This window comes from Lithobates pipiens, unplaced genomic scaffold (assembly GCF_037356315.1).
Source record: "Lithobates pipiens isolate NorthernLeopardFrog02 unplaced genomic scaffold, aLitPip1_a1.2 Scaffold_1, whole genome shotgun sequence".
NCBI lineage: Eukaryota > Metazoa > Chordata > Amphibia > Anura > Ranidae > Lithobates > Lithobates pipiens.
The window spans coordinates 130,998,584-131,025,449 of record NW_027507685.1 but is presented as its reverse complement, the minus strand read 5'-3'; the positions used below and the strand labels follow the sequence as shown (position 1 = coordinate 131,025,449).

The 26,866-nt window shown below is 42.7% G+C and overlaps 1 protein-coding gene across 1 annotated transcript in view; it reads right to left on the bottom strand.

The window, feature by feature from the left end:
- Positions 1 to 25,885, bottom strand: part of LOC143974934 (ectonucleoside triphosphate diphosphohydrolase 8-like) — a 112,291-nt gene extending 86,406 nt beyond the window's left edge. Inside the window, exons 1-3 of the mRNA XM_077476790.1 lie at positions 25,789 to 25,885; positions 14,132 to 14,264; positions 3,136 to 3,253 (exon numbers count right to left, since the gene is read on the bottom strand). Of these exons, the coding sequence (XP_077332916.1) occupies positions 3,136 to 3,253; positions 14,132 to 14,260 (247 nt within the window). The 5' untranslated portion in view covers positions 14,261 to 14,264; positions 25,789 to 25,885. The remainder of the gene's footprint in view (positions 1 to 3,135; positions 3,254 to 14,131; positions 14,265 to 25,788) is intronic.
- Positions 25,886 to 26,866: the final 981 nt, after the last annotated feature.

Genomic DNA, 26,866 nt, shown 5'->3' with positions numbered 1-26,866 from the left:
AAACGCTGCTCTCACGGCTCTCCGATAAAGGGTGGCAGGAGGGTAAAAACGTGTTAAAAAAAGTCGGGTGGGGTATCTCCTAATGTCCCCCTGTGGCACAACCCCAATCTCTCAGAGCTCCTGAGTCATCCATGTGGTGGACACGACTTGGGGTCACCCATGTCTCTCACATTTTTGTTAACAAAATTTTTACTTCGTTTGAGGAGTTGAAGACTAGGTGTCATGGTTATGCAGTAATCTTCCTCTGTTTGCCTACCTCTCCTCATGTGTTCAGACTAAGAGGCCAGCCACTTCCACCTGGTGGTTTTTATAACCACTCCTCTAAGCATGGCTCCACCCCAGGCCCTATCAGGGAACCCTATATTAACCTGTGCACTGCAAGCCAGCAGTGCTGATCAACCATTGTGTATCCATTGTGTGTTTGGCTTCCTGTTTCCTGCTTGCCGTGTGCTCTACGTTTGTCTCTGTTACCGACCTTGGCGTGTTCTCAACGATTCCTGTCTGCTTGTGACCTTGACCTTTTGGCATGTCCCCAACCATCCCTGTCTGCCTGTGAACCCTGAACCTTTGGTGTGTACTCTGTTGTTCCTGTCTGCTAGTTGCCCTGACCTCTGCCTTATTCCCTTACAATCCTTGTCGTCCCAGCCTGCTGCTTCCTTCTCCTGTAGTCTACTGTGAGCGTGAGCTGTGAGACCCTAGGGGCCGCGACCTGGAGCCTGCAGTTTAGTGATCCAGTAGACTTGTGTGCTGAACCTCCCTGGGTACAATCCGCAACAGTCAGTCCTAAGGTCCACTACCTAGCGGTGCACTTCTGACTCCTACGGAGTGCATCTGTATCTGTATCTGCATCTGTCACCTGGTCTCAGGTGACCTGACACTAGGTGTGGAGTGACAAATATTTTTATTTTTTTTAAATATCTTTTGCTACGTCATGCCATTCGGGCATAGTTTGCTGGTCTGACCCAGGAGCTCTCTGAACCACCATTGGAGGTGTTGTTGTCTTACCCAGATATTGAGAAACTGTTTACAACTGTTTACTCTTGTTTTCAGTGAGCTGAAGTTAATCCCTTCCAACTAGCGCAACGTAAATGGGAGGTTCTGATTCCTGAGCTGTTCATGGAGGAGTGGGAGGAGGCCTCCGAAATCTGCTTTCAGGACCGTATAGGTTCTAACGATCAATATACTCAGTTTAAATTTATACACCTGTTGCACTATACTCCTGCCAGGTTGGCCTGAATGGGCTTTGACTCTGCTTCCTTCTGTTCAAGATGTGGGTATAAAGAAGCAGAATACTTACACATGTTTTGGTCTTGCCCTGCTTTATGAGTATATTGGAAGGCCTTATTTTCTTTCTTTGACAACACTTTACATATACCTCATACTCCTGAAGTTGGACTACTTGGTGTGTTAATTGACTTTGTACACAAGACCCATAATCGTACTCTTGTACGTATATTATTATTCTATGTCAGGAAATTAATTCTGTTGCAATGGAAAAATGCTAATGCTCCAGAGGTCCAAACCTTTTACTGCATGGTGAATAAAGTCTTACCCATCTTCAAACTCGTTTACAATGGCATAGCTTGCACCAAAAAATTCTTCAAAATTTGGCTGCCATGGCTTGCTATTGCTGATTCCATTTGGAGTAACACTCTGCTCTCCCAACAGTAGTGGGTAGTTGACACATGTTCATACCACTGTATTTGTAATCCATTACGTGTTCAGATGTAGGCTTTTTTTCCTATCTGATGGCTTGGGATGAGGCAATGGGGTATGTATGGTGTTTGTGCGATTAGTATGTTTGTGTGTGAATGGTGTCTGCAAGTTTTCCTCCATTTGTTAAACTGTACTGTACAAGCTTTTGATCCTATGCGGCCCCTATAAAGTAATATGGATAACCCATTCTATGACATTCACCCCATTAGGGGAATTGGGGGTTCTGATTCTGTTGTGGTGCTAAGTTGGCCTTGTTTGGCTAGTGATTCTATAAGTCTCATTGTACACCAGATGTACCTTTTCAAAAGTGCCTGTTAACACTTTATATTAAAACTCAATAAACAAATATGTAAAAAAAAAATAAAACGCCCTATGCGCTTATGCGTTGCGGTTGACAAAAAAACAAAAAAGGCAACAAAACAGCATGGGGTCTCCCCCAAAAATCCGTTCCAGACCCTTATCCAAGCATAAAGCCCAGCAGGTCAGGAAAGTGAGGGGACGAGTGAGGGACCCCCCTCCTGAACCATACCAGGCCACATGCCCTCAACATGGTGCTCTGCCCAAAGCACCTTGTCCTCATGTTGATGGGTATAAGGGCCTCTTTCCCACAACCCTGGGGGCTTATTCGAATCTGACATTGACATGGGGGGCAGGATTTGGGGGTCCCCTTGTTAAAGGGAGCTTCCAGATTCCGATAAGGGTGAGCCCCCACAACCACAGCCCAGGGTTGTGGGGAAGAGGCCCTTGCCCCATCAACATGGGGATAAGTTACTTTAGGGTGGGGGGGGGGGGGGTCGGGGGCAGAGCCCCTAGCTTGCTCTTGCAGCAGAAGAAGCTACATGGTTGTTGGAAAGATTGCAGGGATTGTTCTACATCAGGGATCTCCAAACTACGGCCCTTCAGCTGTGGCGTGTGACATGACTAGGCATAATGGGATTTGTAGTTCCTGAACAGGCCATAGTTTGAGACCCCTGTTCTACATGATGATACAGCCAGGCAAGGAGTGAAGCACTAAAGTGTAATACCTTCTATCATCCAATCAGAATTCATTGCGTATTGGTCTGACCTCAGTGAAAATATTTCCATTAGTTTCAAGGTGAAAACATACTTTGTGTATAGGAAATTACCCTATACTTTTTCTTCACTACTGTTCCAGACCATCTGAGAAATACCTATACTTCCAGGTGTGAAGGAACACACGAGAAGCCTTTTGCATCCCTGACCCACTTCATTTTCATGGCCAATTGGTTAAAACTCTTAGCACGTAACCAGAAATCTGGTGCTGCCTAGCAATGGATCATGGTGGTGGAAAGTGAAGGGAAGGTAAATAAAGGATCCCTATAGTCCCTTCTGCAAAACTAAACATGTTACTTCTGGGCAAAGTCCAGTTCCACTTTAAGTAAAATGTAAATTACGTACCTGGAACATTACACATGTGGATCTGAGAGACAATCCCCGTGTCATTCTCCTTGTGTGCCGGCCACTGATAGACGTAGAGTGAGGTGTGAGATGAGCCAGCATCAAACACTACACCAAACTGTAAGAAAGAACAAAGCTTAGAGCTGCACACAGGTTTTTTTTTTTACCTTAATGTAGAAAATGGATTAATGTAGGAAACCTTCAGCCTTCAAAACAACTTTAAAGATGTCACTGTAATGTAGAATACAAAACTGTAATGCTTAATCCTGACCTCCGGACCAGTAGTAGCTGGTGGTATATTTCTTTGGTCGGGTCACAGGCACCACCCCACTCTGGTTGGTCGTCACCAGCCAAGCACTTACCCCATTTCCCACTTAGATCGCGTGCAGGAGGCAGCTCCCCCTGTGTCTGCTCCCTCCCCTTCCTCGGCGGCCAATGAGATCGCATCTCCTCTAGGCCAATTGGGTGACGGGTCTCAGGACCCTCTTCCTGATTGGCAGGGAGGACAGTCAGGAAGACAATAGCAAATATTAATTTGCTATTGTCACACAACTGGGTAGGCTCCGGGCTTCTAAAAAATAAATAAAAAATCCATAGTAATCCAAGCGTCCGGCGCCCTGCATGTAGTTTAGGGGGGTGGCGCCCCATCACTGCTCTAGACCAACCTTTAGTCTTGCAGATGTACATGCTCCTCTCCTATACTGAAACTTCTTTCTCTGATTTCACTGCACACTGGGAGCTTCTAGGTGTTTCCTGAGAGATATTTGATCCAGGGCTCCCATGTTTTTTAAAACCGTGGTCATTTATCATTCAAGATGGCCAAGAGTTTCTCCTTAACCATTATCCAGGATAGTTTGGTCTTAACCATATCAAACGAGTTGGTGGAACACTTCCAAGATCAGGCTATAGCAATACATGCAACTATGAACACAAAGCAGATCAAACTCCTTACATGTCTCTGAGCCTCTAGAATTGGGCTGCCCAACATAGTTACGTATGTTACATAGTTACATAATAGGTGAGGTTGAAAAAAGACACAAGTCCATCAAGTCCAACCTATGTGTGTGATTATATGTCACTATTACCTTGTATATCCCTGTATGTTGTGGTCGTTCAGGTGCTTATCTAATATTTTCTTGAAACTATGTATGCCCCCCCCAGCATCACTGCCTGTGGAAGGGAATTCCACATCCTTGCCGCTCTTACAGTAAAGAACCCTCTACGTAGTTTAAGGTTAGACCTCTTTTCTTTTAATTTTAATGAGTGGCCATGTGTCTTGTTAAACTCCCTCCTGCAAAAAAGTTTAATCCCTATTGTGGGGTCACCAGTATGGTATTTGTAAATTGAAATCATATCCCCTCTCAAGCATCTCTTCTCCAGAGAGAATAAGTTCAGTGCTCGCAACCTTTCTTCATAACTCATATCCTCCAGACCCTTTATTAGCTTTGTTTCCCTTCTTTGTACTCGCTCCATTTCCAGTATATCCTTCCTGAGGACTGGTGCTCAGAACTGGACAGCATACTCTAGGTGCGGCTGGACTCTGGACTCTTTATGCTCTAGAATTAATCCTTTTTAATGCATGCCAATATTCTGTTTGCTTTGTTAGCAGCAGCTTGGCATTGCATGCCATTGCTGAGCCTATCATCTACTAGGACCCCCAGGTTCTTTTCCATCCTAGATTCCCCCATGAATGCTTTTTAAGATTTGTTTCAGTCAGTGAGTATATAAAATCATGCACACGGATACAAAATCGTCAAACTTTTGGGCAGTCCCACCAAAGATGGAGGAATTAGCCTTCCTGACCACAACCTGTAAAGCACAGAGAAGAGGCTCCAGGAATGCAAGAGGCCAACTCGTCGGGGCCATGGACCATCTGAATAAATCTTTGTAGTTAGCCTCTATGATAGATGTATTGATTTACGATCTGGATGCATGTCCCCCTATCTTATACTAGTTGTCAAGTTCTAATTCAGATCACTTTCTCACTTGATCATATACTGTAATACTGTACAATGTACTGTAATATACTGGGATTTGACATTAGTAAAGTGTAGATTGCTGAAAATAAACCTGATCATTTATCACATGATCTACACAAGGCTTCTAAGGTGGTCCAGCTAGTGGTCCAACTAGTGATATCTCCCTGACGTTGTAAATAATTTATAAAATTAGTCAGCTGTGTATAATGGTGTAGTTCTGAATTTAGAAGTTGGTGGTTTTATCACAGAAACTGGAGCGAGAGAACATCACCATTACATATACAGTGTCAGCGATCCACTGAAATCCCTTGTTTGTCCACCATTTGAATGTTGCAGGAGTGAAACTCGGGGTGAAAGACGGGTGTACAGACTTAAGATCATAGGATACATTAAGTCTATCCCACAAGCTCAATGAAAAAGAGGGTGGGACACAAAACAGTTGGCCTTGGCTTGATCGGCAACAACATCAGGTGGCTAATGGGCCTGGAGGCTGTGGCCATAGACTGTGGACATTCCAGGCAGATGTATACATTCCTTGTAATAGGATTAGTGTGTGTCAAGTCCTCTTTATGATTAGATGTGGAGTCAATAAGATCCCACATCTCTCCTCCAGGCTGGAAAGCCTGAGGTAAAAAAAAAACAAAAAAACAGCACGATCTCGGTTTTTCAGCCAAGTATATGGCAGTATTTACAGCTGCCAGGCAGGGCATGACCTCATCGCATCCGGACCTCCGAGAGTCATATAGATGACTGGGGACTATCTGTTTGCTGGTGGATTCCTTCTCCAGCTCGCCCGGAGAAGCACTGGAGGGCGGCGGGAGGGGGGACGTCCCCTCCTGCTGCCTGTAAGAATGATCAAGTGACTGAACTGCCACTATGATTGTTCTTATGGTGAAGGGAATCGCCAGCTGAAGAGAATGATACTGGGTTGATGCCTGTAAGTGCAGGCATCATCCCGGTATAACCACTGAAATGGAAGGACATCCATGTACGCCCTCCCGGCAGGAAGTGGTTAAATGAAAATCATACGATTTGGTATCATATGAGAATGATTTTCGTGCTCGTTCCATCAGATAATATCGGGTGAACTGTCGTAATTGGCTCTTGAAAGCTCTGTACTAACAAGTATTGCCACACATTCTCAATTGGATTTAGGTCTGGACTTTGACTGGGTCAGTCTAACACACAAATATGCTTTGATCTAAACCATGCCATTGTAGCTGTGGCTGTATGTTTAGGGTCATTGTCCTGTTGGAAGGTGAACCTCCACCCCAGTCTCAAGTCTCTTGCAGACTCTAAAGTCCCATACACAGATTCATCAATAAATCAGATTTTCTGCTGATTTATTCCTTCAGATTTACCAAAACCATATAATATGAGGTCATGGCTTCTTGTTCGCATTCTCTGCGCCCAGAGCCCACCCTATTTTGAAGCCTATTAGAGCCTAATTAAAGACCTGGGACTACAACTATATACACTCTCTGCATACACATCTCCTCACTTCCAGCACATCACTTGACTACTGCTTATTACGGACCAGCTAGCACTGTAGTTTAGGCCTGACACTGGCTCAGCCAGGCCTAAGCAAATGCCTCTTGCAGTCAGGGAGCGCGGTCTCCTTTGGTGTAGCAAAAAAATGGTGGTTGTCCTAGTGCCAGCTGTCCATGTGGCCACTGATCTCAGCACCACACCCCAGGGCCCCACCAGCCCTCCTGGCAGCAGCCGCCTCTCTCCACCACCAGTGCCACCACAGTCCACACCACCGGCTCCGCACCCATCCCAGATCGCTCTCTCTCAGTACTCCCTGGTTCCGCCCCCAGTCCTCCCAACCACGCAAATACCCACCAGCCCTCCTGCTCCACCCCCCCCCCCGTGGAACTCCTGGAGACCTGCTTATTTATATTATAAGGGATGTTTACATTCCTTTTAAGCCCTTGTACACACAGTGGGACATTCCGACGAAAAATGTCCGATCGGACTGTGTTGTCGGATAATCCGACTGTGTGTGGGCTCCATCGGACTGTTTCCGTCTGAATATTAGACGGACAAATTTTTAGAGCTGGGCTATAAAACTTTCCGACACCATGATCCGATCTGACTTTGTCCGATTGTGTGTAGAGAATTCCGATCGGTCAAAGTGCCACGCATGCTCAGACCAAAATTCCTAGACCAAAGCTATTGGCTACTAGCCTGAATGTAGTCCCGTCGTAACGAAATAACGTCATCACGTTACGTACGATCGGATTTTCTGACAACTTTGTCCGACCGTGTGTATGCAACACAAGCGGTCGGAATGTCCGACCGCGTGTACAAGAGCTAATAGGTACAAAAGTGATCAAACATTTTTATTTTTAAAGAAGCAGTGTAAAAAAATAAAAATAAAATAAATGTAAAAAAAATAAAAAAAAAGTAAATGCGCCCGTCCCGTAAATGGTGTTCAAACCACACATGTGAGGTATCGCCACGATCTTTAGAGCAAGAGCAAAAATTCTAGCTCTTTAGCACTAGACCTCCTCTGTAACTCTAAACATTGGAGCAAAACATGGCTCAATGCAGCAGAGAAGGTTATTAAAATACTCACTGTGCCTTGCTTTAACCTACCTATAAAATTACAGGTAACTGGTGTCCAAAGCTGTAGCTGGAGGTTCAGATCTCTGAAACCTCAGATGGAGAAGATAGGGAAGAAGCCACTGCTCTGGCTCATTGTCTTGTGTGTGTGAATTTCAGATTTAACTATTGAACTCTGTAAGGCTGGGTTCACACTGTAGTATGTTTTAAATATTGTTTATTTCGTTTTCCACATTTACAAAAAGAACAGTACAAAATATTCCTTATACATACTTTTAAAAATCACTTTGACTAACATTCATGTTATTTCAGTGTTTTCAACATTCACATAAAAACAAACAGTCAAAAAAAAAAAAGTACACATTGGGTGCCCAACCGGATCGATCTTAAATATCCCAAAAGGGGAGAAGAAGAAGAGGAGAGAGAGAGGGAGGGAAAAGAAGAAAAAAAAAAAAAAAAAAAAAAAAGGTTTTAAGCCCGCCCCCTCCCCCTCTCTTCATATGTTTAGAATTATCCTTTTGTGATTTTATCTTACCCATATTTATTACCCCTCCCACGTGACGCTTTTTCTTACTTCCAATTTGTGATTTGTGTAAGGTGGGGATTCCTCTCCTTCCATCCCCACTCCCTTCTACAAAAAAAAAAAAAAAAAAAAAAAAAAAAAAAAAAAGAAAAAAAAAAAAAAAAAATCCCCCGACAAACCCCCTAAAGGGCCCCAGAACAAGGGGTCCCCCATCTCCTCCCCCCCACGCAAAAAAAAAAAAAAAAAAAAAAAAAAAAAGGGGGAGAACCAAGGGGGGGAAAGGATCCTTTCCCCTTCTCCTCCCTTCTTCCCTCCTCTCCTCCTCCCTCCCCTATAAAAAATAAATAAAAAATTTTTATAGGGGGCTATGAAGTATATGCATCTTATCTCCCTCCCCTAGATGCCCTCTCCATCCCCCATAATTCCAAGATATATTGAGGATTTTCTAAATTCCATCCAGTTCCTCCAAGTCACCTGGAATCTAATTTCGGCTCCCCGTTGAAGGTGTATTAGTTCTTCCATAATCCTCAATCTATCTATTTCCCTAAACCATTCTCTTATCCCGGGTGTTTCCTTTACTTTCCAGTATCTCGGGATCAGTACTTTCGCTGCGTTTAGCAAAAATGGAGTTAATGCTCTTCTATATTTTTCCCTAGGGCCCTCGGCCGCGTGAAACAAACATTTCCAGGGATCCAGTTCTATTTCCTTCCCGTCGATCTCTTTAATTAAACCCACCACCTTTTCCCAGTATAACTGGATTGCACTGCATTGCCACCATATATGGGCATGGGTTCCCTCCCTCCCACACTCTCTCCAACAAAGGGGTGATAAGTCTTTGTTAATCTTATGCATTTTCGATGGAACATAATACCATCTAACCAATAATTTATAGTTCATTTCTTGGATCTTCGTATCTATTGAAGTGGAGTGGGTATAGTCTATAACTTTCCCTTTCAGTTTTTCTGGGATTGATTGATTCAATTCCCCTTCCCACCTCCCAAAAGCCGGTATCGCCTCATCCTCCATTAAAGATATTAAGGTCCTATATATCTTAGAGATCCCCTGTCTGCCCGCTCCTCCTCGGTCAATCAATTTCTCCCAAGGGTTTAAATTGTCACCCGAGCGGAGAGGTTTTGGAAGGGACTCAACAAAATGTTGGAGTTGTCTGTATCTCCATCCATCCCATGGTGTTCTTCCGTATTTCTCTCGTATCTCCTCTAATGAGCATAAGCTATTTGCTTTTAACACATCCCTTAACCTTAATATGTCCCTATGCGTCCACTTCTGGAACATTTTGTTTTCTTTCCCTGGAGGAAAATAGTTATTTCCTGACAGGGGCATTAGAGGGCTATTGTTGTTTTGACCTTCTGTACCTTTAAGTACCCCATCCCATGTTCTTAATGTTTCCATTGTAATCGGGGATATTCTTCCAGAGAGACCCCTAAACTTCATTGGAATCCAAATGGTCTGGCTCAGGACAACATTACTCATATTATCTTCCAGTGATACCCACTTTTTAAATGGAGCGTTGTAAACCCAATCCAAAATCCTCCTCATTACCGCTGCTGAATGGTATTTTTGAAAATCTGGGAGAGATACCCCTCCCTTATCCTTAGGCCTATTCATTACCTTATAAGAAACGCGACTTCCTCTTTTGTTCCATATAAATTTCTGAATCAGGGATTTAATAATTCTAAAATAGGCCCCTGGGATATTTATCGGGAGGCTCTGAAAGACATATAGAGCCTTTGGCAGAATCATCATTTTAATTACGTTTATCCTGCCAAACCATGACAGTCTGTGTGCAGGGTAACCTTTAAGATCTTGTTTAATTTTATTTAAAAGAGGGAGATAATTATCTTGATATAAATCTGTAACTGATGTCGATAAGTATATTCCTAAGTATTTCAGGCCCTTCTCTTTCCACACAAAGGGGAAAAGAGCTCTAAGTTCTCTTCTCTCCTCTGGGGAGGAATAGACATTTAATATCTCAGTTTTCTCTCTATTGATCTTAAAGTTCGAAACATTCCCATATTCCTCCAACTCCTGCAAGATCCTAGGAAGGGACTGTTTGGGATTCGTTATATAGAGCATAATATCATCTGCAAATGCAGATATCTTATGCTCCTTCTCTGATACTTTTATTCCCTCAATACCTTGGTTCGCTCTTATAGAAACCAAAAGAGGTTCCAAGGAGAATACAAAAAGTAAAGGAGATAATGGGCATCCCTGACGTGTACCATTATATAGCCCAAAAGAATTTGATAGGGTCCCATTCACCTGAATCTGAGCTGTAGGGTTAGAGTATAAGGCCTCTATCCACCGCAGCATTCTTGGGCCTAAACCAAATTTATATAATGTCTGCAGCATGTATTCCCATTCTAACCTATCAAATGCCTTTTCCGCATCGACCGATAGGAAAAGGGAAGACTGCTTCTTCTTCTTCTTAACTTCCTGCATTAAGAGGGTTGTCCTCAGTATATTGTCCCTCGCCTCCCTTCCAGGTACAAAACCTGCCTGATCTCCTTCTATACAATCTGGCATATATTGTTTCAGCCTCTCGGCTAAAATCCTTGCATAAATTTTTACATCCTCATTAATCAGAGAAATAGGTCTAAAGCTAGAGCATAATGTTGGGTCTTTCCCTTCCTTTGCTAATATAGTTATAAAGGCCCCCAAAGCTTCCTTCCGTATCTCCCTTCCTTCCCCTATTGAGTTCATGTACTGATGGAAATAAGGTGTTAAAGGTCCCAAAAACTTTTTAAAGTATAATGATGTGTATCCATCGGGCCCTGGGCTCTTCCCATTCTTACTATCCTTAATTGCTCTTTCTATTTCCTCCTTAGAGATATCCCTATCGAGCATACCAGCATCCTCCTCTGCTATCCTCGGTAGATCTATCTTCCGGAGATATTGTTCAATTTTTTCCCTTCTCTTTTGTTTATCCTTGGGGTCCTGGTTACCATTTACCTTATACAGTAGTTGGTAGTATTCTGAGAAGATGTTACTAATATCCCTTGTTGCATATTTCATTACTCCCTTCTTATCTTTAATTTTTGCGATATAATTAAAATTTCTTCTAGGTTTAATTACCTCTGCCAGGATTCTCCCCGGTTTATTACCAAATTCATATTGTCTTTTAGCGGACTTTAAAAAGGCCTGCCTGGTTTCCTGTTCCAGTATGTCTCTCAGTGCCTCCCTTTTTCCCATAAGTTCGTCCATTATTTTATGGTCATTTAATCCTTTATGTAACTGTTCCAACTCCTGGATTTCCTGTAAAATCAGTGATTTTTGCGTTGACCTTATTTTCCTCCTCTTAGCTGCTTCTGCTATCAATCTCCCTCTCATGTATACCTTATGGGTCTCCCACAACACAGTTGGTGCAATATTTTCTACATTATTTTCTTTAAAAAATAAGTTCATATCTCTTTCCAAAGCTTCAAATATTTTATGGTCATGCAAGAGGGATTCATCCAACCTCCATACTCTTTGCCTAATCGGTATATCCTCCAGGTCCAAAACAGCCATAACTGGGGCATGATCAGAGAGAGTTATAGATTTTACTTCTACTTTCTTTAACCCCTCCAAAAGCTGATGGTCCAAGAGGATATAATCGATTCTTGAGTAAGAGTGATGTACCTGGGAGTAATATGTAAAATCCTTTCCCCCTGGATGCGCAATTCTCCACACCTCTACTAGTTGCTGTCGATGTAGTTTTCGTTTAATTATCTTTAGGTATTTACCTTCTGAGCGTAGGGATGGGGGTTGGGCATCCAGGGTTGGATCAAATACAAAATTAAAGTCCCCTGCCATAATCACCCCCCCTTCCTTAAAACATTCTAATTTATTCAGCACTTTCCCCAAGAAGGGACAGGGGAGATAATTAGGGCAGTAGATACAAGCCAACGTATACATTTTATTAAAAATCAAACCTTTGATAAATAAATATCTCCCTTCAGAATCCGATTCCATATCCTTTAAAGTAAAGGGGGTATTTCTGTCAAACCCAATAGCAATTCCTCTTGCCCTTTTGCTAGAGGAATATCCATGAAACCAAGTTGGATAATTTTTAGACTTCAGACCACTATTATGGGACCATTTAAAATTACAGGTAACTGGTGTCCAAAGCTGTAGCTGGAGGTTCAGATCTCTGAAACCTCAGATGGAGAAGATAGGGAAGAAGCCACTGCTCTGGCTCATTGTCTTGTGTGTGTGAATTTCAGATTTAACTATTGAACTCTGTAAGGCTGGGTTCACACTGTAGTATGGAGCGGCTAATGGCAGGGGTCCGGTGTGTCCCTGTTCACTTATTCAGATCCGATTTCAGTGTGAATTTTTGTCTGAATTGGGACCTGAAATGGACCAAAAGACACACAGGACTCCTGTGCAATTCTCACCAGATCCGCTCTGGAGATTTATGAAATGGCTCCATAGAGAGCTGCACTGACTGGGACATTTTTTATCTGTATCTTTTTTCAGTCCTGACCATCATACATAAAAGAAAATACACCAATCAGCCATAAACGTTATGACCACCCACCTAATATTGAGTAGATTACCCTTTGCCACCAGAATATTCCTGAGCCGTTGGAGGCATGGACAACACTAGACCTCTGAAAGCGTGCTGTGGTATCTGGCTTCAAGCCGTTAGTAGCAGATTCTTTAAGCACTGTAAGCTGTGGGACCTCCATGGGTTGGACTTGTTTTTCTCATTACATACCACAGATGCTCAATTGAATTGAGATTTGGAGGCCAAGTAAACACCTGAAACTCATTGTTGTGTTCCTCAAACTATTCTTGAAACAATTTTGTCAGTGTGGCAGGCTGCATTACCCTTCTGAAAAGAGGCCACTGCATCCTGGTGCCATTTCTTCCCCAGGTAAGCATCCCGGCCATCCACATGATGTAAAACAAATAGACCAAGTCACCTTCTTCCATTGCTCCATGGGCCAGTTCTGATGCTCATGTGCCCATTGTAGGTGCTTTACCGTGGACACTGGTCAGCATGAAAATCCTGACTGGTCTGTGGCTACATTGCCCTATACACAACAGCGATAATCATTTTTTCTGCTTTCACACATCAACTTCAGGGACAACATGTTCACCGGCTGCCTAATATATCCCAGGACTTTCAGATACCATTGTAAAAAATATTTAATGTTATTCATTTAACCTGTCAGTGGTCCTAAAGTTATGGGTGATCGGTGTATATGCAAAACCACGAAAAACATTCTGTAAGGATTAATTTCAAATGGAGAGCCTTCCATGAATTCAGACCACTAGCCAGCAACTTTAGGGCTTCCTGCTTTACAGGATTACTTTTACAGGGGCTTTTTTTCTTAGAATCACACAGATATAAAGTAAATATTCAGAATCTTGGTTATTTGGTCTACTTCGGTCCAGACTATAGCCCCATACACACTATCAGATTTTCTGCTGTGTTTTTCCTTCAGATTTACCAAAACCATGTAGTGCAAGGGCCTGCCTGATTGCATACACATTGAAACTCCTAAGGTTTGACCTCATATTATATGGTTTTGGTAAATCCAAAGGAAAAACTCAGCAGAAAATCTGATAGTGTGTATGGGGTTTAAGTCTCTTGGCCTTGTCCAAGTGTTTATCTGTAATGCCAGCCAGTCTGGACAAGAGCTCCTGGTGTAGTTGCACATGGTGGATCTCTTGAGGGAGCACTGACTGATCGGAGACTACTCTTTCTTGTGAGTGAGCAACACCCACCTGTCTCCAGTCAGTCATTTCTATTGCCATCTGCACCTTTACACAGTGGCAGACGTGTCACAATTCCTTACTCTACTGGATTTATATCTACTTTCATCACCTTCTCTGATGAATTTTACATATGATGCCCTCCCTATATTTCTGCTGCTATGTATGGCTGCAACTCCTGTCTTGCCGTAGGTCCTCTTACCTTGTCAGGTGATGGCCGATACACGTTTCGGGTGTCCACCAGGCTGAGTATAAGTGCGATTACACCAGACACGGTAGAGATAACAATTAGACATGCTACTGCCAGACCCTTACGATTTCTACACTGCATTGACCTAGGAGAGGATAGATAAGCATTAGAGGCACACACCGATGAGGAAAAAATACTGAGGTTACAAGCGCGTAAATGGAAAATAACACCTTTGCCCAAAGTTAAATTGCTGTTACCTCCAAATGCTAACAGTTTAAAGTGATATTAAACTCTCATTTCTTAAAGCACTTTTAAGACTTTCTTGCCGGCATCTTCTTCTGTGAGCTGATTTTCAGCCATCTTAATTACCCCTTTCCCGCCGAGCGTACGCATATCTGCGTACTCAGCTTCCGGGGGGTATACCGGGATGATGCCCGCACCTGCAGGCATCATCCCGGTACCGTTTTCTTCAGCAGGCGATTGGCTTTCCAGCCATAACAACCGATGCAGCTAAAAGCCGCTCGGCTGTTATGCCGGAGGAGCGGGAGTGGACGTCCCCCCCTCCCGCCGCCTCCCGCCGCTGTTACCGGTGCTCCCGTTCGATCGGGAGCACCGATTCAAGTTGCGCTGCCTCCGGCCACTGGGGAGGAACTGGAACGAAGCCGTAATCGGCTTCGTTCCAGTCTCCTCATAGTAAACACAGAAGCGACGTCATGACGTCACTTCCCGTTTACTCGGCTGCCAATGGCGCCGGTTTAAAAAAAATATACAGTATTCAGAATCGCCGTTTTCGGCGATCTGAATACATTGAAGTGTGTCTTTTAGACCCCCCGATCCCTCCATAAAAAGTACCTGTCACCACCTATTACTGTCACAAGGGATGTTTACATTTTTTTAAAAAAACAATTTAGTCTTTTTAAAATAAATAAAATAAATAAAAAAAAATATATTTTTTTAAAGCGCCCGCCGTCCCCGCGAGCTCGCGAAGCAAAGAAAACGCATACGGAAGTCGCGCCCGCGTATGTAAACGGTGTTCAAATCACACATGTGAGGTATCGCCGCGATCGTCAGAGCGAGAGCAATAATTCTAGCACTAGACCTCCTCTGTAACGCTATCCTGGTAACCGTAAACATTTTTTAAAGCGTCGCCTATTGAGATTTTTAGGTACCGTATTTGTCGTCAATCCACAAGTGCGTGCGATTATAAAGTGTGACATGTTTGGTATCTATTTACTCGGCGTAACATTATCTTTCACATTATGCAAAAAAATTGGGCTAATTTTACTGTTTTTTTTTTTTTTTAATTCATGAAAGTGTCCCTTTTCCCAAAAAGTTGAGTTTAAAACACCGCTGAGCAAATACCGTGTGACATAAAATATTGCAACAATCGCCATTTTATTCTCTAGAGTCTCTGCTAAAAAATATATATATATAATGTTTGGGGGTTCCAAGTAATTTTCTAGCAAAAAATATGGATTTTAACTTGTAAACACCAAATGCCGAAAATAGGCTTAGTCATGAAAGGGTTACATACGCAGGAACCACTCATTATGGCAAACAGGGATCTGGTTGGCTGCTGTAAGTGGAGCTGCGCATGCACAACTCTGTTTATAGACCAGGGATCACAGTTAGCAGACAGGTAGGTGTAGTTTATTGCAATAAAAAGCCTGCCTGCTCACAGTATGTAACAGCATATTTTTAGTTCCGCTTTAAGCTGGTGCCATGACCCTCTGGTTTCCTGACTCTTAGGGTGGCTCCTTTCTCTTGCACTATCCTATGGAGATATCCTTGCATGCAAGGACCAGAGTTGTGTATCTTTACACTGTGTTCATTAGAAACACACAGCCCCATAGCCCAGGATGGCAAGACATTCCCTGGCTCCTCCCCTTTACATTCCTTGGCTCCTCCTTTTTTAAAGCTTCTCAACAGACTGACTCCAGACTGCATTGTCCATTTTTAACTCATTCCTGTGAAAGAGTTAAAAGAGTTAAAAGTTCAGGAAAGCAGCATTGAAAGTTGTAAACTGCAAGTGCTGAGGTAAGAATTTATTGTTACTTTTATTATGCTCAATGTCTTAGGTCCCATGCACACTGAGTGTTAAATGCAAGAGTCCCATATGCCTGGGATAAAGTGCAGGTGGAAGAGACAGGTCCAATGTCCAGTCCCACTGCTAGCAGCCTGTAAAACTGAAAGGCCAAAAGCCACTGTGGCTGAACAGTGCACAGACTAATGGTTTTAAAGTAACATTGACCCTTTATTATTATTAAAATAACAAACATGTCATTCTTACCTGCTCTGTGCAATGGTTTTGCACAGAGCAGCCCTGATCCTCCTCTTCTAAGGTCCCCCATCGGTGCTCCAGGCTCCTCTTTGATGAGTGCCCCAAGGAAAGCCACTTTCCATGGGGGGCCCCTGTGCAGGCTCGCTCCCGAGCTGCCCCGTGTCTACTGACACAGACTGGGCAAAGTGGCCCTGCTCCCTCGTCACAGCATTTTATTGAAAGCAGCAGATGCAAATAGCTCCAGCTGCTATTAATCTGCCCAATGAGGAGGGAGACAGCAGCGAGAGCCGCTGCTCTCATGGATGGGGCTCAGGTAAGCATTAGAGGAGGCTGCAGCACAGAAGGTTTTTTACCTTAATCCATTAACCACTTAAGGACCGCCAACCACATATATAATGCAGCAGGGCGGCCCTATTGCTTGAAACGACGTACCTGTACATCGTTTCGTGCATGAGATACTGTGGCCGCGTGCACCCACTACACAGCGGGGGAGCCAATACTCAGAGAGGCAGAACGGGGAGCTGCTTATGTAAACAAAGCAGATATACCTGTTCTGACAGGAGAGTACAGTGAGATCGTCTGTTCATAGTGATCAGGAACAGCAATCTCTGTACTCCCTGTGAGTACACCTCCCTAGGACACACTTAACCCCTTCCCTGCCAGTGTCATTTATACAGTGAACAGTGGATAATTTTAGCTCTGATCACTGTAATAATTTCCCTGGTCCCAAAAAAGTGTCAAAAGTGTCCGATCTGTCCACCGCAATGTCGCAGTTCCGCTAAAATCACTGGCATTACTAGGAAAAATAAAAAATAATAATAAAAAAGCCATAAATATTTCCTATTTTGTAGACGCTATAACTTGTACACAAACCATTTCAATTTTTTTTACCAAAAATATGTATAAGAATACATATTGTCCTAAACCGATGAATAAATTAGTTTTTTTGGATATGTATTATAGCAGAAAGTAAATCCAGGGTTTTTTTTTCAAAATTGTCAGTCTTATTTTGTTTATAGTGCAAAAAATTCAAAACCGCAAAGGTGATCAAATACCACCAAAAGAAAGCTCTATTTGTGGGGCAAAAAAAGACATCGGTTTTAATTGGGTACAGTGTCGCACGACCGTGCAATTGTCAATTAAAATAACGCAGTGCCATATCGCAAAAAAATGGCCTGGTCATGAAGGGGGTAAAACCTTATGATTTTTAAAGCGGAGTTCCATCCACAAGTGGAGCTCTCGCTTATATGCCCCTAATATGCTCCCACGGCCTGATCTCCCAGAAGTTCCCCCCCCCACTTCCCCCGCCAGGCCAATTTGAAAGCGCAGTGCGCTTCCGTATAAGCAGTAGGGCACTAGAAGTGATACTGCAAGTCTTCACTGCCTGGTTCCCATACCAGGAATAGTGGAGGCAGCACCCGTGAGCTAATCCGAAGATCGGCTGGGGTTCCAACATCGTGGGCTCCCTGGACAGGTAAGTGCCCTAATATTAAAAATGTAAAAAATTATTCACCCAGGCTGGATCTCCTCTTTAAGTGGTTAAGATAAAAAACCTTGAGGCTTTAGACCCACTTAACATTTAGGGCAACGTGTGCCCAGGGACAAGTTTTGTATGCAAAAAAGGATATCTCCTGAATACATTTACTACCTACTACCTGATGTTGCCTAACCTCGCATAATTTGTGGGTACATTTGGGCTTTTTAGTGGTTCTAAAGGCAGAAGATTTTAACGTCATGCATTCTATGCATAAGAAAACACAAACAAACACTGTTCAGCTCACCGCCCGAGTTACTTAATCTTGATCCCAAATTGTGCCCAAGGGCCATTGGCTGCTGCTGCTGTCAATCACAGTCTGCGAGGGGGGAGCTGGGGGGCGGGACTGAGCTGTGTGTGTCAATGGACATGAATGCCCCCATAGCAAAGCGCTCAGAAAAGGAGAGGAAGCCAGGTGTGCCGGGGGGGGGGGGGGGGAAGGATTAGGGCTGCTCTGTGCAAAACCATGTAAAACCAGGTAAGATGTTTTTTAAAAAAAAAAAAGTCCTTTACAATCACTTTAAAATAGTATCTGAGCTTACATATTCTATTTCTGGGTAGAAGGGGGAAGAGTTAGAATCTATTTCGGGTTTTTTTGCAGTGCGAGACCCTGATGGGTAAATTCTCCCCAACTTTCTGTCCTGATGAGCTTTCATTGAAATGGTGCAGGCATTGTACACAATATACAGTATGCCAGGCATACATACTTCCGAGGAACTGCGGTCTGCTCACATAATTTGTAATAAAAACATCTTTGCCGTTCTGAAGCTTCCCTCCAAACACTTTGCATATTATTTTATGTATACTGTGGTTCTGTACTTGTCAAATATGCTGCAGAAATCTCCCTCCACTGAGTCTGGCTGCATCAGTTTTAGCTGTGGGCAGCTGAAACGGCTGTCTGTTCACTTCCTGGATTTGCACAAACACACAGAGGCACACCTCCAGCTCTGCAGCTCTCAATGACCCTCTTAGGACTCATCCCTCCTCCCTTCCTGGCAAACTATCACAAGAGTAAGAGAGAATTGTGCATGATGTCATAAGCCTAGGATTTTTACCAGACAAGAAACAGGAAGTGGGCTGTATAAGGTATTTACTGGCAGAAAAAAAATGTTTTACTATCCAAAGTTAAAACGACAAGGGCAGAAGATTTAATAGATGGAAAGATGAAAAATGACTGAAGTTCCACTTTAACCTCCCTGGAGGTAATCCAAAGTGTGGCTCAGGGTTAATTTTCAGTACCGGAGGCAACACCCGGAGATCTATAGAGTTCTATTGATTTCTCCCTAGGTTTGACCTTGTTGCACTTTTCTCTTCTACCACTAGGTGGCCAGGAACTGGTGGTATTAGATATGAGAAGGGCAACACAAGGTCAGATTACGGGTATGTGGGGTATCTCAGCCAATGGGTTGGGGTTTTCTTAAATCCCTTGGCCTGCTGGGAGAACCAATATATACAAGTGGAGTCAGGTGATCGATGTTCTGTGCCACCTGGATGACTGTCTGGGTGGACATGTGTTGTAATGGCTGAGCTGCTAGGCCAGAGATTGGGCATATCCTGGGCACATCTGGCTTCTAGGCCATCTGATGGCCTATCGGCCCTATCCAGAAGCAAGAGAGCAGTGCAGGGTGGGGACTGCAGCTTGCAGTCCAACCAGAAGTGACAGTTCTGCCAGCTGGAGAATTTGTCGTGGTCGGAGGTAGAGGGGAAGCTATCGCCACTAAGGGACCAACCACTTTATAACAGGGACTACAGTGAGAAACTGAAGTAAGTTCCCGGAGCAGCATTCTCACCAACTGAACAGTGAAGAATCTGGAAACTTCAGTGGGAATCAAGCCAGGGACCCAGCCAGTGGAGGTGACTCTTGCAGAGCAGCCTTGTGTGTGAAGCTAGGGACCGAGCAGGCCAGTGGGGTGAAGCTTGAGAGGTATCCTGAGTGCCAAGCTAGGGACCCAGCAGGGGGCGACGCTTGAGGAAGATAATACCATGAAGATTGGAGGAGCTCAATGAATTCAGTGGCAGTGAATCGGTGGATCTAGTGAGAAACTGGGAGCTCAGTGGGCTGAAAAACTACAAGGAGTGATTGTAGTGGAAGTGAAGAGGAACCATTAAGCTTTGTGTGTTAAAGACTGTTGCCATAGGAGACAGCATTTCTGCTCATGCAGATGTGGCGTCTTGCTGGATGCCTATCCCTGCATGGCTGTCCTCCTGTTGGAGTCTGCTAATTAATCTTGCAACTACCCAAGGGTGTCCTGGCTCTAACCCTCTCTCCCTCAAAAAGTTTGTTAAGTGAAATAAACTCTTTTGCATTCGAGAAGTGTCTGGCACCCAATAACTTAAACTACTTTGCACCCATCATGCCTCACAACCTATCATATACAGAAGGATGTCTGCAATCTCTGGCCCTGGAGGTTCTCATTAGACCAAAGGAGGCCTTGGACTTTGCTACACACAATAATCTGTAGATTAGATTACTGTATCAAATCATTTCACGTCCCTTTTGTCCCTAGTGCTTTGTCCAGTGCCCGGCCTGCACTGTTATATTATATACACTATTCTTTCTGCCTGGAAACTTAAGAATGTCCATGGCATCCAAAAAGTGTCTCTTTACATCAAAAGCGGTTTTAGACCAGCTAGAAAACAGTGATAGTGAATTAAAATCTCTTGCAGAATTGAACGATAGTGATTAGTGGGGAAATTTGTCATCAGACACAGAAAGTCATGACAGTGACAGTGCTGCAATTGAGCAAATTTCAGTATTTTTGGATTTGATTACATTATTGAATCATTTTTTGTATTAATATATATTTATTATTTTATCATTATTTATTACAATTTATTACAATTTATGATTTCGTGTTTCAACCTTTATCATACCCGGGATGTCTACTGGACTCTTGTTTGGACAGATTTAAGTGTGCTATTTCTAAGAATTTCAGGCCTACAATATAAAACATCAAATTTCTATGCAAAACATTGTACCGCTTTGGCATTCCAAAATCTGACATAATCATACCGCCAGGGAGGTTAATGAGCAAAAAAGCCTTCACTGCAGATGTACCCTTTTACTTTCAGTGTTTACTGGGGCTATTACGAAATCAACTTGTAAATGTACAATAGAAAAATAATAAAAAAGACTTGCCTTTATTGACATAGTGAATTACGCACAGCTGTGCATGATATTTTTCACAGAAATAACTGTGTTAACTTGAACATGGAATAGTAAAAACAAATGTAACCACTTTAATACCAGAGAAATTTTTCCACATTTTTGCACACATGAAAAAATGCACATTTGAGGCCTGAAGATTAGGTTAAACCCCCCTCCCCAAACATTTTTGAATGCAGAGACCCTGAAGAATTAAATGGTGGTAGTTGCAATTTCTTGTCTATGTCACATTATATTAGAGCACATGTTTATCAAATGCAAATTTAGAATACAGTAAGAAAATACAGTAAGGTTATTTAAGGACAACCAAAAATTTTGTAAACTGGGGATGAGGCGTAAGTGGAGTAAAAAGATTTCCATCATGTCAAGCCTTAAAATAGCACATACCTGTGAATTAGTGACAAACTGGTACCCAAAATTGACCATATATATTACTTTAAAAACCTTTATGGTTACCAGTTTAAAGGTATGGTAACCATAAATGATGGTCCTAGAATTGTTTCCTCACTCAAAGCTTTGCAACGATATGTAACATGTCTTGTGCAATTGTTTGAACAAGACATTGGACCAAAAATTATACCCCAGCATGTTCAAGGGGTAGAGGAGACACATTCAAGTGACTGAGGCCACGCCGCAACCTCCCTTCAACTACGTGTAATGCCGTTATAGTACAGTGACGTGACAATATGTAGTCTCCCTCTTCACTGTCACACACATATGAAAAGCGATCCACTGAGGATTGCTTTCAAAAGAGGGGCAAGCAAAGTCTGCTGTAAATTTAAACTTAGCCTTAATGATAAATACAGCCAGTTACTAAATGTCTGGCAGCCATGGTTATCATTTAACTAGACCAGTAAACCTGAACAAGAAACATTTTTTTTCTTATGATACAATGCAGATTCCCAACCTTGATGATAATCTGATCTTTTCCGATTACGACTCCATGGGAGGATACACCCCCCCCCCCCCCCCCCCCCCACACACACACACACACACACACACACACACACACACACACACACACACACACACACACACACACACACACACACACACACACACACACACACACACACACACACACACACACACACACACACACACACACACACACACTGATACTCTATTCACTGATGTCCACATTCATTATCAATACTCATCAACTCAGTTTGGATTACCAGACTATGTCCATTCATAACTGAAACAATGTAAACTGTGTTTATGATGCTTCAGTTTATGAATGAATAGGAGCCCCTGTCTCCTGTTCATTTATCTTCAGTGCAGCTGAGGCTACAGAGAAAGGAACTGGAGAATCTGTATCCTCATGAAAATTTGGGTGGAAAGCACCACGCCAACTATAATAGTGAGCAGCCAACACAACAATCATACAAATTGTAAAGTGAGAAATAAATCAAAGGTGTGGCGCTTAGTGATGTATGTATTACACAAAAGCAGTGAGTCAATCAAGCTTGTATCGGAATACGGTCAATGGAGATGTTAGCCAAATGGGTATAGATGTAGATCTTGATCCCAGAAGGTCAGTGGATGACCCAAGCTGCTATTCACCAACCATCAAAGAAAAAAATACTATCAAATGGAAACCTCCATTGTTGTATATGTCGGAACCTCAAGCAATGTTACCAGCACTGATCATCTTTAGTCATCTCAAAATAGATGGAATTTCCTAAAAGAAAAAGAGAAAAAATGCCTCCACACGGTGTAAATCCACATAAAAATAAGGAAATGTATTAGGAAATCAATTCCCAGCCCCCAAACGTCAAGGGCATAAAGGTTAGTTCACAAGAACAAAGTAAAAAGCGCTATATGATTTGATATACTTACTGAGCCACGATTTTATAGCGCTTTTTACTTTCCTTATTTTTATGTGAATTTACACCATGTGGAGGCATTTTTTCCCTTTTTCTTTTGGGAATTTCCATCTATTTTGAGATGTCTAGAGATGATGATCGGTGTTGGTTTTAATGTAATACATACACCACTAAGCGCCACACCTTTAATCTGTGTCCTCAGTCCCTTTCTCAGTCTGTTTAGACCCCTATCTCATCAAGCCCCCATACCAAGAGGGGTAATAAAAAAAAATAAGAATTGCAATCAATTAAAAAAAATTAATTGTAATAAAATAAAAATGTAAAATAACAAAACAACTGTATATGATAAAAATAAAAATAAAAAACTACTGACACCATCCACTGCTCTACTGACACTGCCCTACTGACACTGTCCTAATGTCACTGTCCACTGGCAAAAATTGTACAAAATAAAATAATAAAAACACAACACTACTCTGACACCGGCCACTGCCCTACTGTCACCATTTAATGGTCTACCCCCCCCCCCCCCAAAAAAAAAAGTATAATTGGGAAAAAAAATAATAAAAATTATAAACTTTAAAAAAAATAATAAAAAATAAAATAAAAAAATCTGACACTGCATTCTCCTACTGATGCTGTCCACTATCATATTAACACCATCCACTGGCCCCCAAAAAGCATTTAAAAAACATAGATAAAAAAACACACAAAAAAAAAAATTGTAAGGAAAAAAATATATTTAATTAAAAATAAAGAATTACTGATACCATCCTGCACATATTACCCACTGCCGTACACTCCGCACTTCTCTCCTGCAGATAGTACCCACCACCATACATTCTGTACTCCACTTCTGCGCATACTGCTCACCTCCATACACTCCACACTCCTCCCCTGCACATACTACCCACCGCTGTACAGGACACACCCCTCATCTGCACATACAACCCATAGCTATACACCTCATACTCCTCTGCAGCACATACCACCCACTGCCGTAAACTCTGCACCCCTCACGTGCACATATTACCCACAGCCATACACCCCATACTCCTCGCCTGCACATGCTACCCATTACCGTACACTCCACACCCCTCTCCTGCACATACTACCCAACGCTGTATACTTTCCTATTTAATACTACCACATTCTGCGCTATGCAAGTCATCTCAGACTATCTAGCAACACCATTGCACAGAGCAGGTTTGTTTAAAAAAAAACAAAAAAAACACTTTCTTGTTAATAATAAAAAGAAAAAAAAATCCACACACATACATGCTTTGCAATCAGCACCTGCCTAAACCTAGTATCTTTATTTCCTACTTACATCTTAACTTGCATAGAACCTGAAGAATTATTCGAAAATAGGAGTTGAGGGTAGGTTCATACCACGTGCGGTGGGACTGCCTTGGGCGGCTATTCCAGCACAGTCCCTCATATGTACAGGGTAAAACGTCTTGTCTCCTCATCATCACTGCTCTGATCACAGCCCCATCGCACACTAGACATGTGCGATTAGTTTCGTATGAATCTCAAATTCGTATGAATTTTCCTAAATTCTTAGTTCGGGAGCATCCGAAATACGAATTGCCATGCGTCCGAATTTTGTACGAAATACAAACTTTTGTTTACGAATCCCCAGGAGGAAGTCAGCACAGCACAGGGGTGGTGGAAGCCCTTTATCTAACGAAAATTCATATTTCGGATCGGAAATTCTTCAACGGAATTTCGTATTTCGGATAAAAACCAAACTTCCATCAGCATCGACTGTCATATTGAGGTATATTTTTGCCTTTAAATTCATCGTAAAGAACGTTCGTACAAGTTAACGAACCTAACGACAATTCGTATTTCGTACGAATTGAAATTGAATTTCGGACACGAAATACGAAGTACGAATTTATTCTAATACGAACCGTAACGGAACAGAACAAAACAAATTTATTGACGGCGCCCATGTCTATCGCACACCAGCTGCTGCGTTGCAATGTCGCGGCTGCTGTGAAGATGTCCTACTGTTCATCTCAAATGTTTTTATATCAATTATAACCAAATACATTTTGTTGCTGAGGACAATCTGACCATTATCAAAGTGATAAAACGGATTAACCAATCAATACTTATCTTTTCTGCTCTGACATCACTAATTCATGAAAATAATGATTTATTTGCTGTACATTTCTGCAGGTTGCTAATTAAAAAAAAAAAAAAAAAAATGACCCTATTTATTGTTCAGTCCACTAAACCCGATCGTCCAGTTAGAGGTGGAACTTGTTGAAATAAAAAACACTAAGCCCGGGTTCTCACTATAACCCGCTGCGGAACGCACAGGACGAATCAGGGCTGACTCTATGCCTGAATTCGGCCCTGAAACTGAGCCAAAGACGCACGCGTTTTTTCTGCAGTGCGCTCCGCAGCCGCCCCGGAGATATGTGAACCGGCTCCATAGGGAGCCAGTCACATTCTCCTACTATGTGAATTAGATGCGGGGAAACGCACATCTAATTCGCATAGGTGTGAACGGGGGCTAAAAGTTATTTAAGCTGTGGAACCCTCAGGAAATAAGGTCCTTAGATGTCCCAGCTCTACTACTGTCTCCCTCCACCAGCTGTATTCTCAGTTCTGTAAAATAAAAAACGGGGAGAGCTATACCCATCTTTAAGGGCCACAACCGATGTGTGGACTTTCACATTCCTATGCACAGCCTTCTCTAATGTGGTCCCTATAAGATGTTAAACATTAGTGGGTGACTTAGCCTGCAGACAGACACCTTAAGTTGAGATATCACATTTGGTGGACTTATCCTTTAAATCAGCCTGTTTGTAAGACATGACAGTGACAGACAAATGATCTTACCCGTCCTGGTTAGTGTCAGCCACAGCCCAGAGAGGTTTCCTCTGCCAGTCTCTCTACCTCGCAGGTCAAGGTGCATTGTGTGCGATGTCACTGTGTGCACAATGAAGAGTTCACAGCCCCTCCTCCTCTACAGGTGTCCAATCACCTGAGGGTGGAAGTATGCCAAACCTGGTCATTGGCACTCAACTATCTAAACACAACTCAGCCTCAGATTCCACTGTGCTTACACCTATTTTTGTAGGATGTTCAAGTAAATGTAGCCTGGAGTGAAATTAAATAAACTGTATGAGATGACATATGGCAAATTGCATTGTAGCAAACACCTATCCTATCCATTGATCCATCTACGTGCTTTGCTGTCAATTTCTGCGTTTATACAAAAGTGGTAGATGGATATGGCAGCCACAAGCAGCGGAACAGTTGGCATTTATCTTCTGTATTTTCTGCCACTGTATTGCTAAAGACACTATGGCAAGGTTAAAGTGTTTATTACCCCAACATTTCATATTTCCTATATGTGTCTATTACTGTGTACTTGTGTTAAAATGTTTCATGTTTTCTTTGCATTGCTTTCTTTGTTTGAAATTCCTGCTGATCTCAAACTGACCACACTAGGCATAGGAGCACATCCATTCTGGCATGATCAGACTTCGGGCTGTGCTAGGAGCACATACAAGGACAAAAGAGCGGCACCATCTAAGTGCAGCAGTTGTTAACCATTTGGTTAATAACTGCTGCACTTAGATGGTGCTATTCTTTTGTCCTTGTATATCCTTCTAGTTCTGCACAAGCTGACAGCCACTAAGCCAAGCACCCCTTGATTTTTAAGGACTGTCATTTGGATTTCATGGACGTTTTTATCACTTTATTCATTTCATATCAGTGTTCTGACACAACCCACACCAGTCTCCCCGGGGTGTGCCAAATCCTGATTTTTTTTTGTGCTGGGAGCACAGCCTGCCTGTCCTCTAATGGTCAGACCAGTGGCAACCACTCCGTCAGGGGCACAGGGGCTGCCGCCCCCTAATCCATGCGCCTGGCCACTAATCTACATGCAGGGCACCAGATGAATGGATTC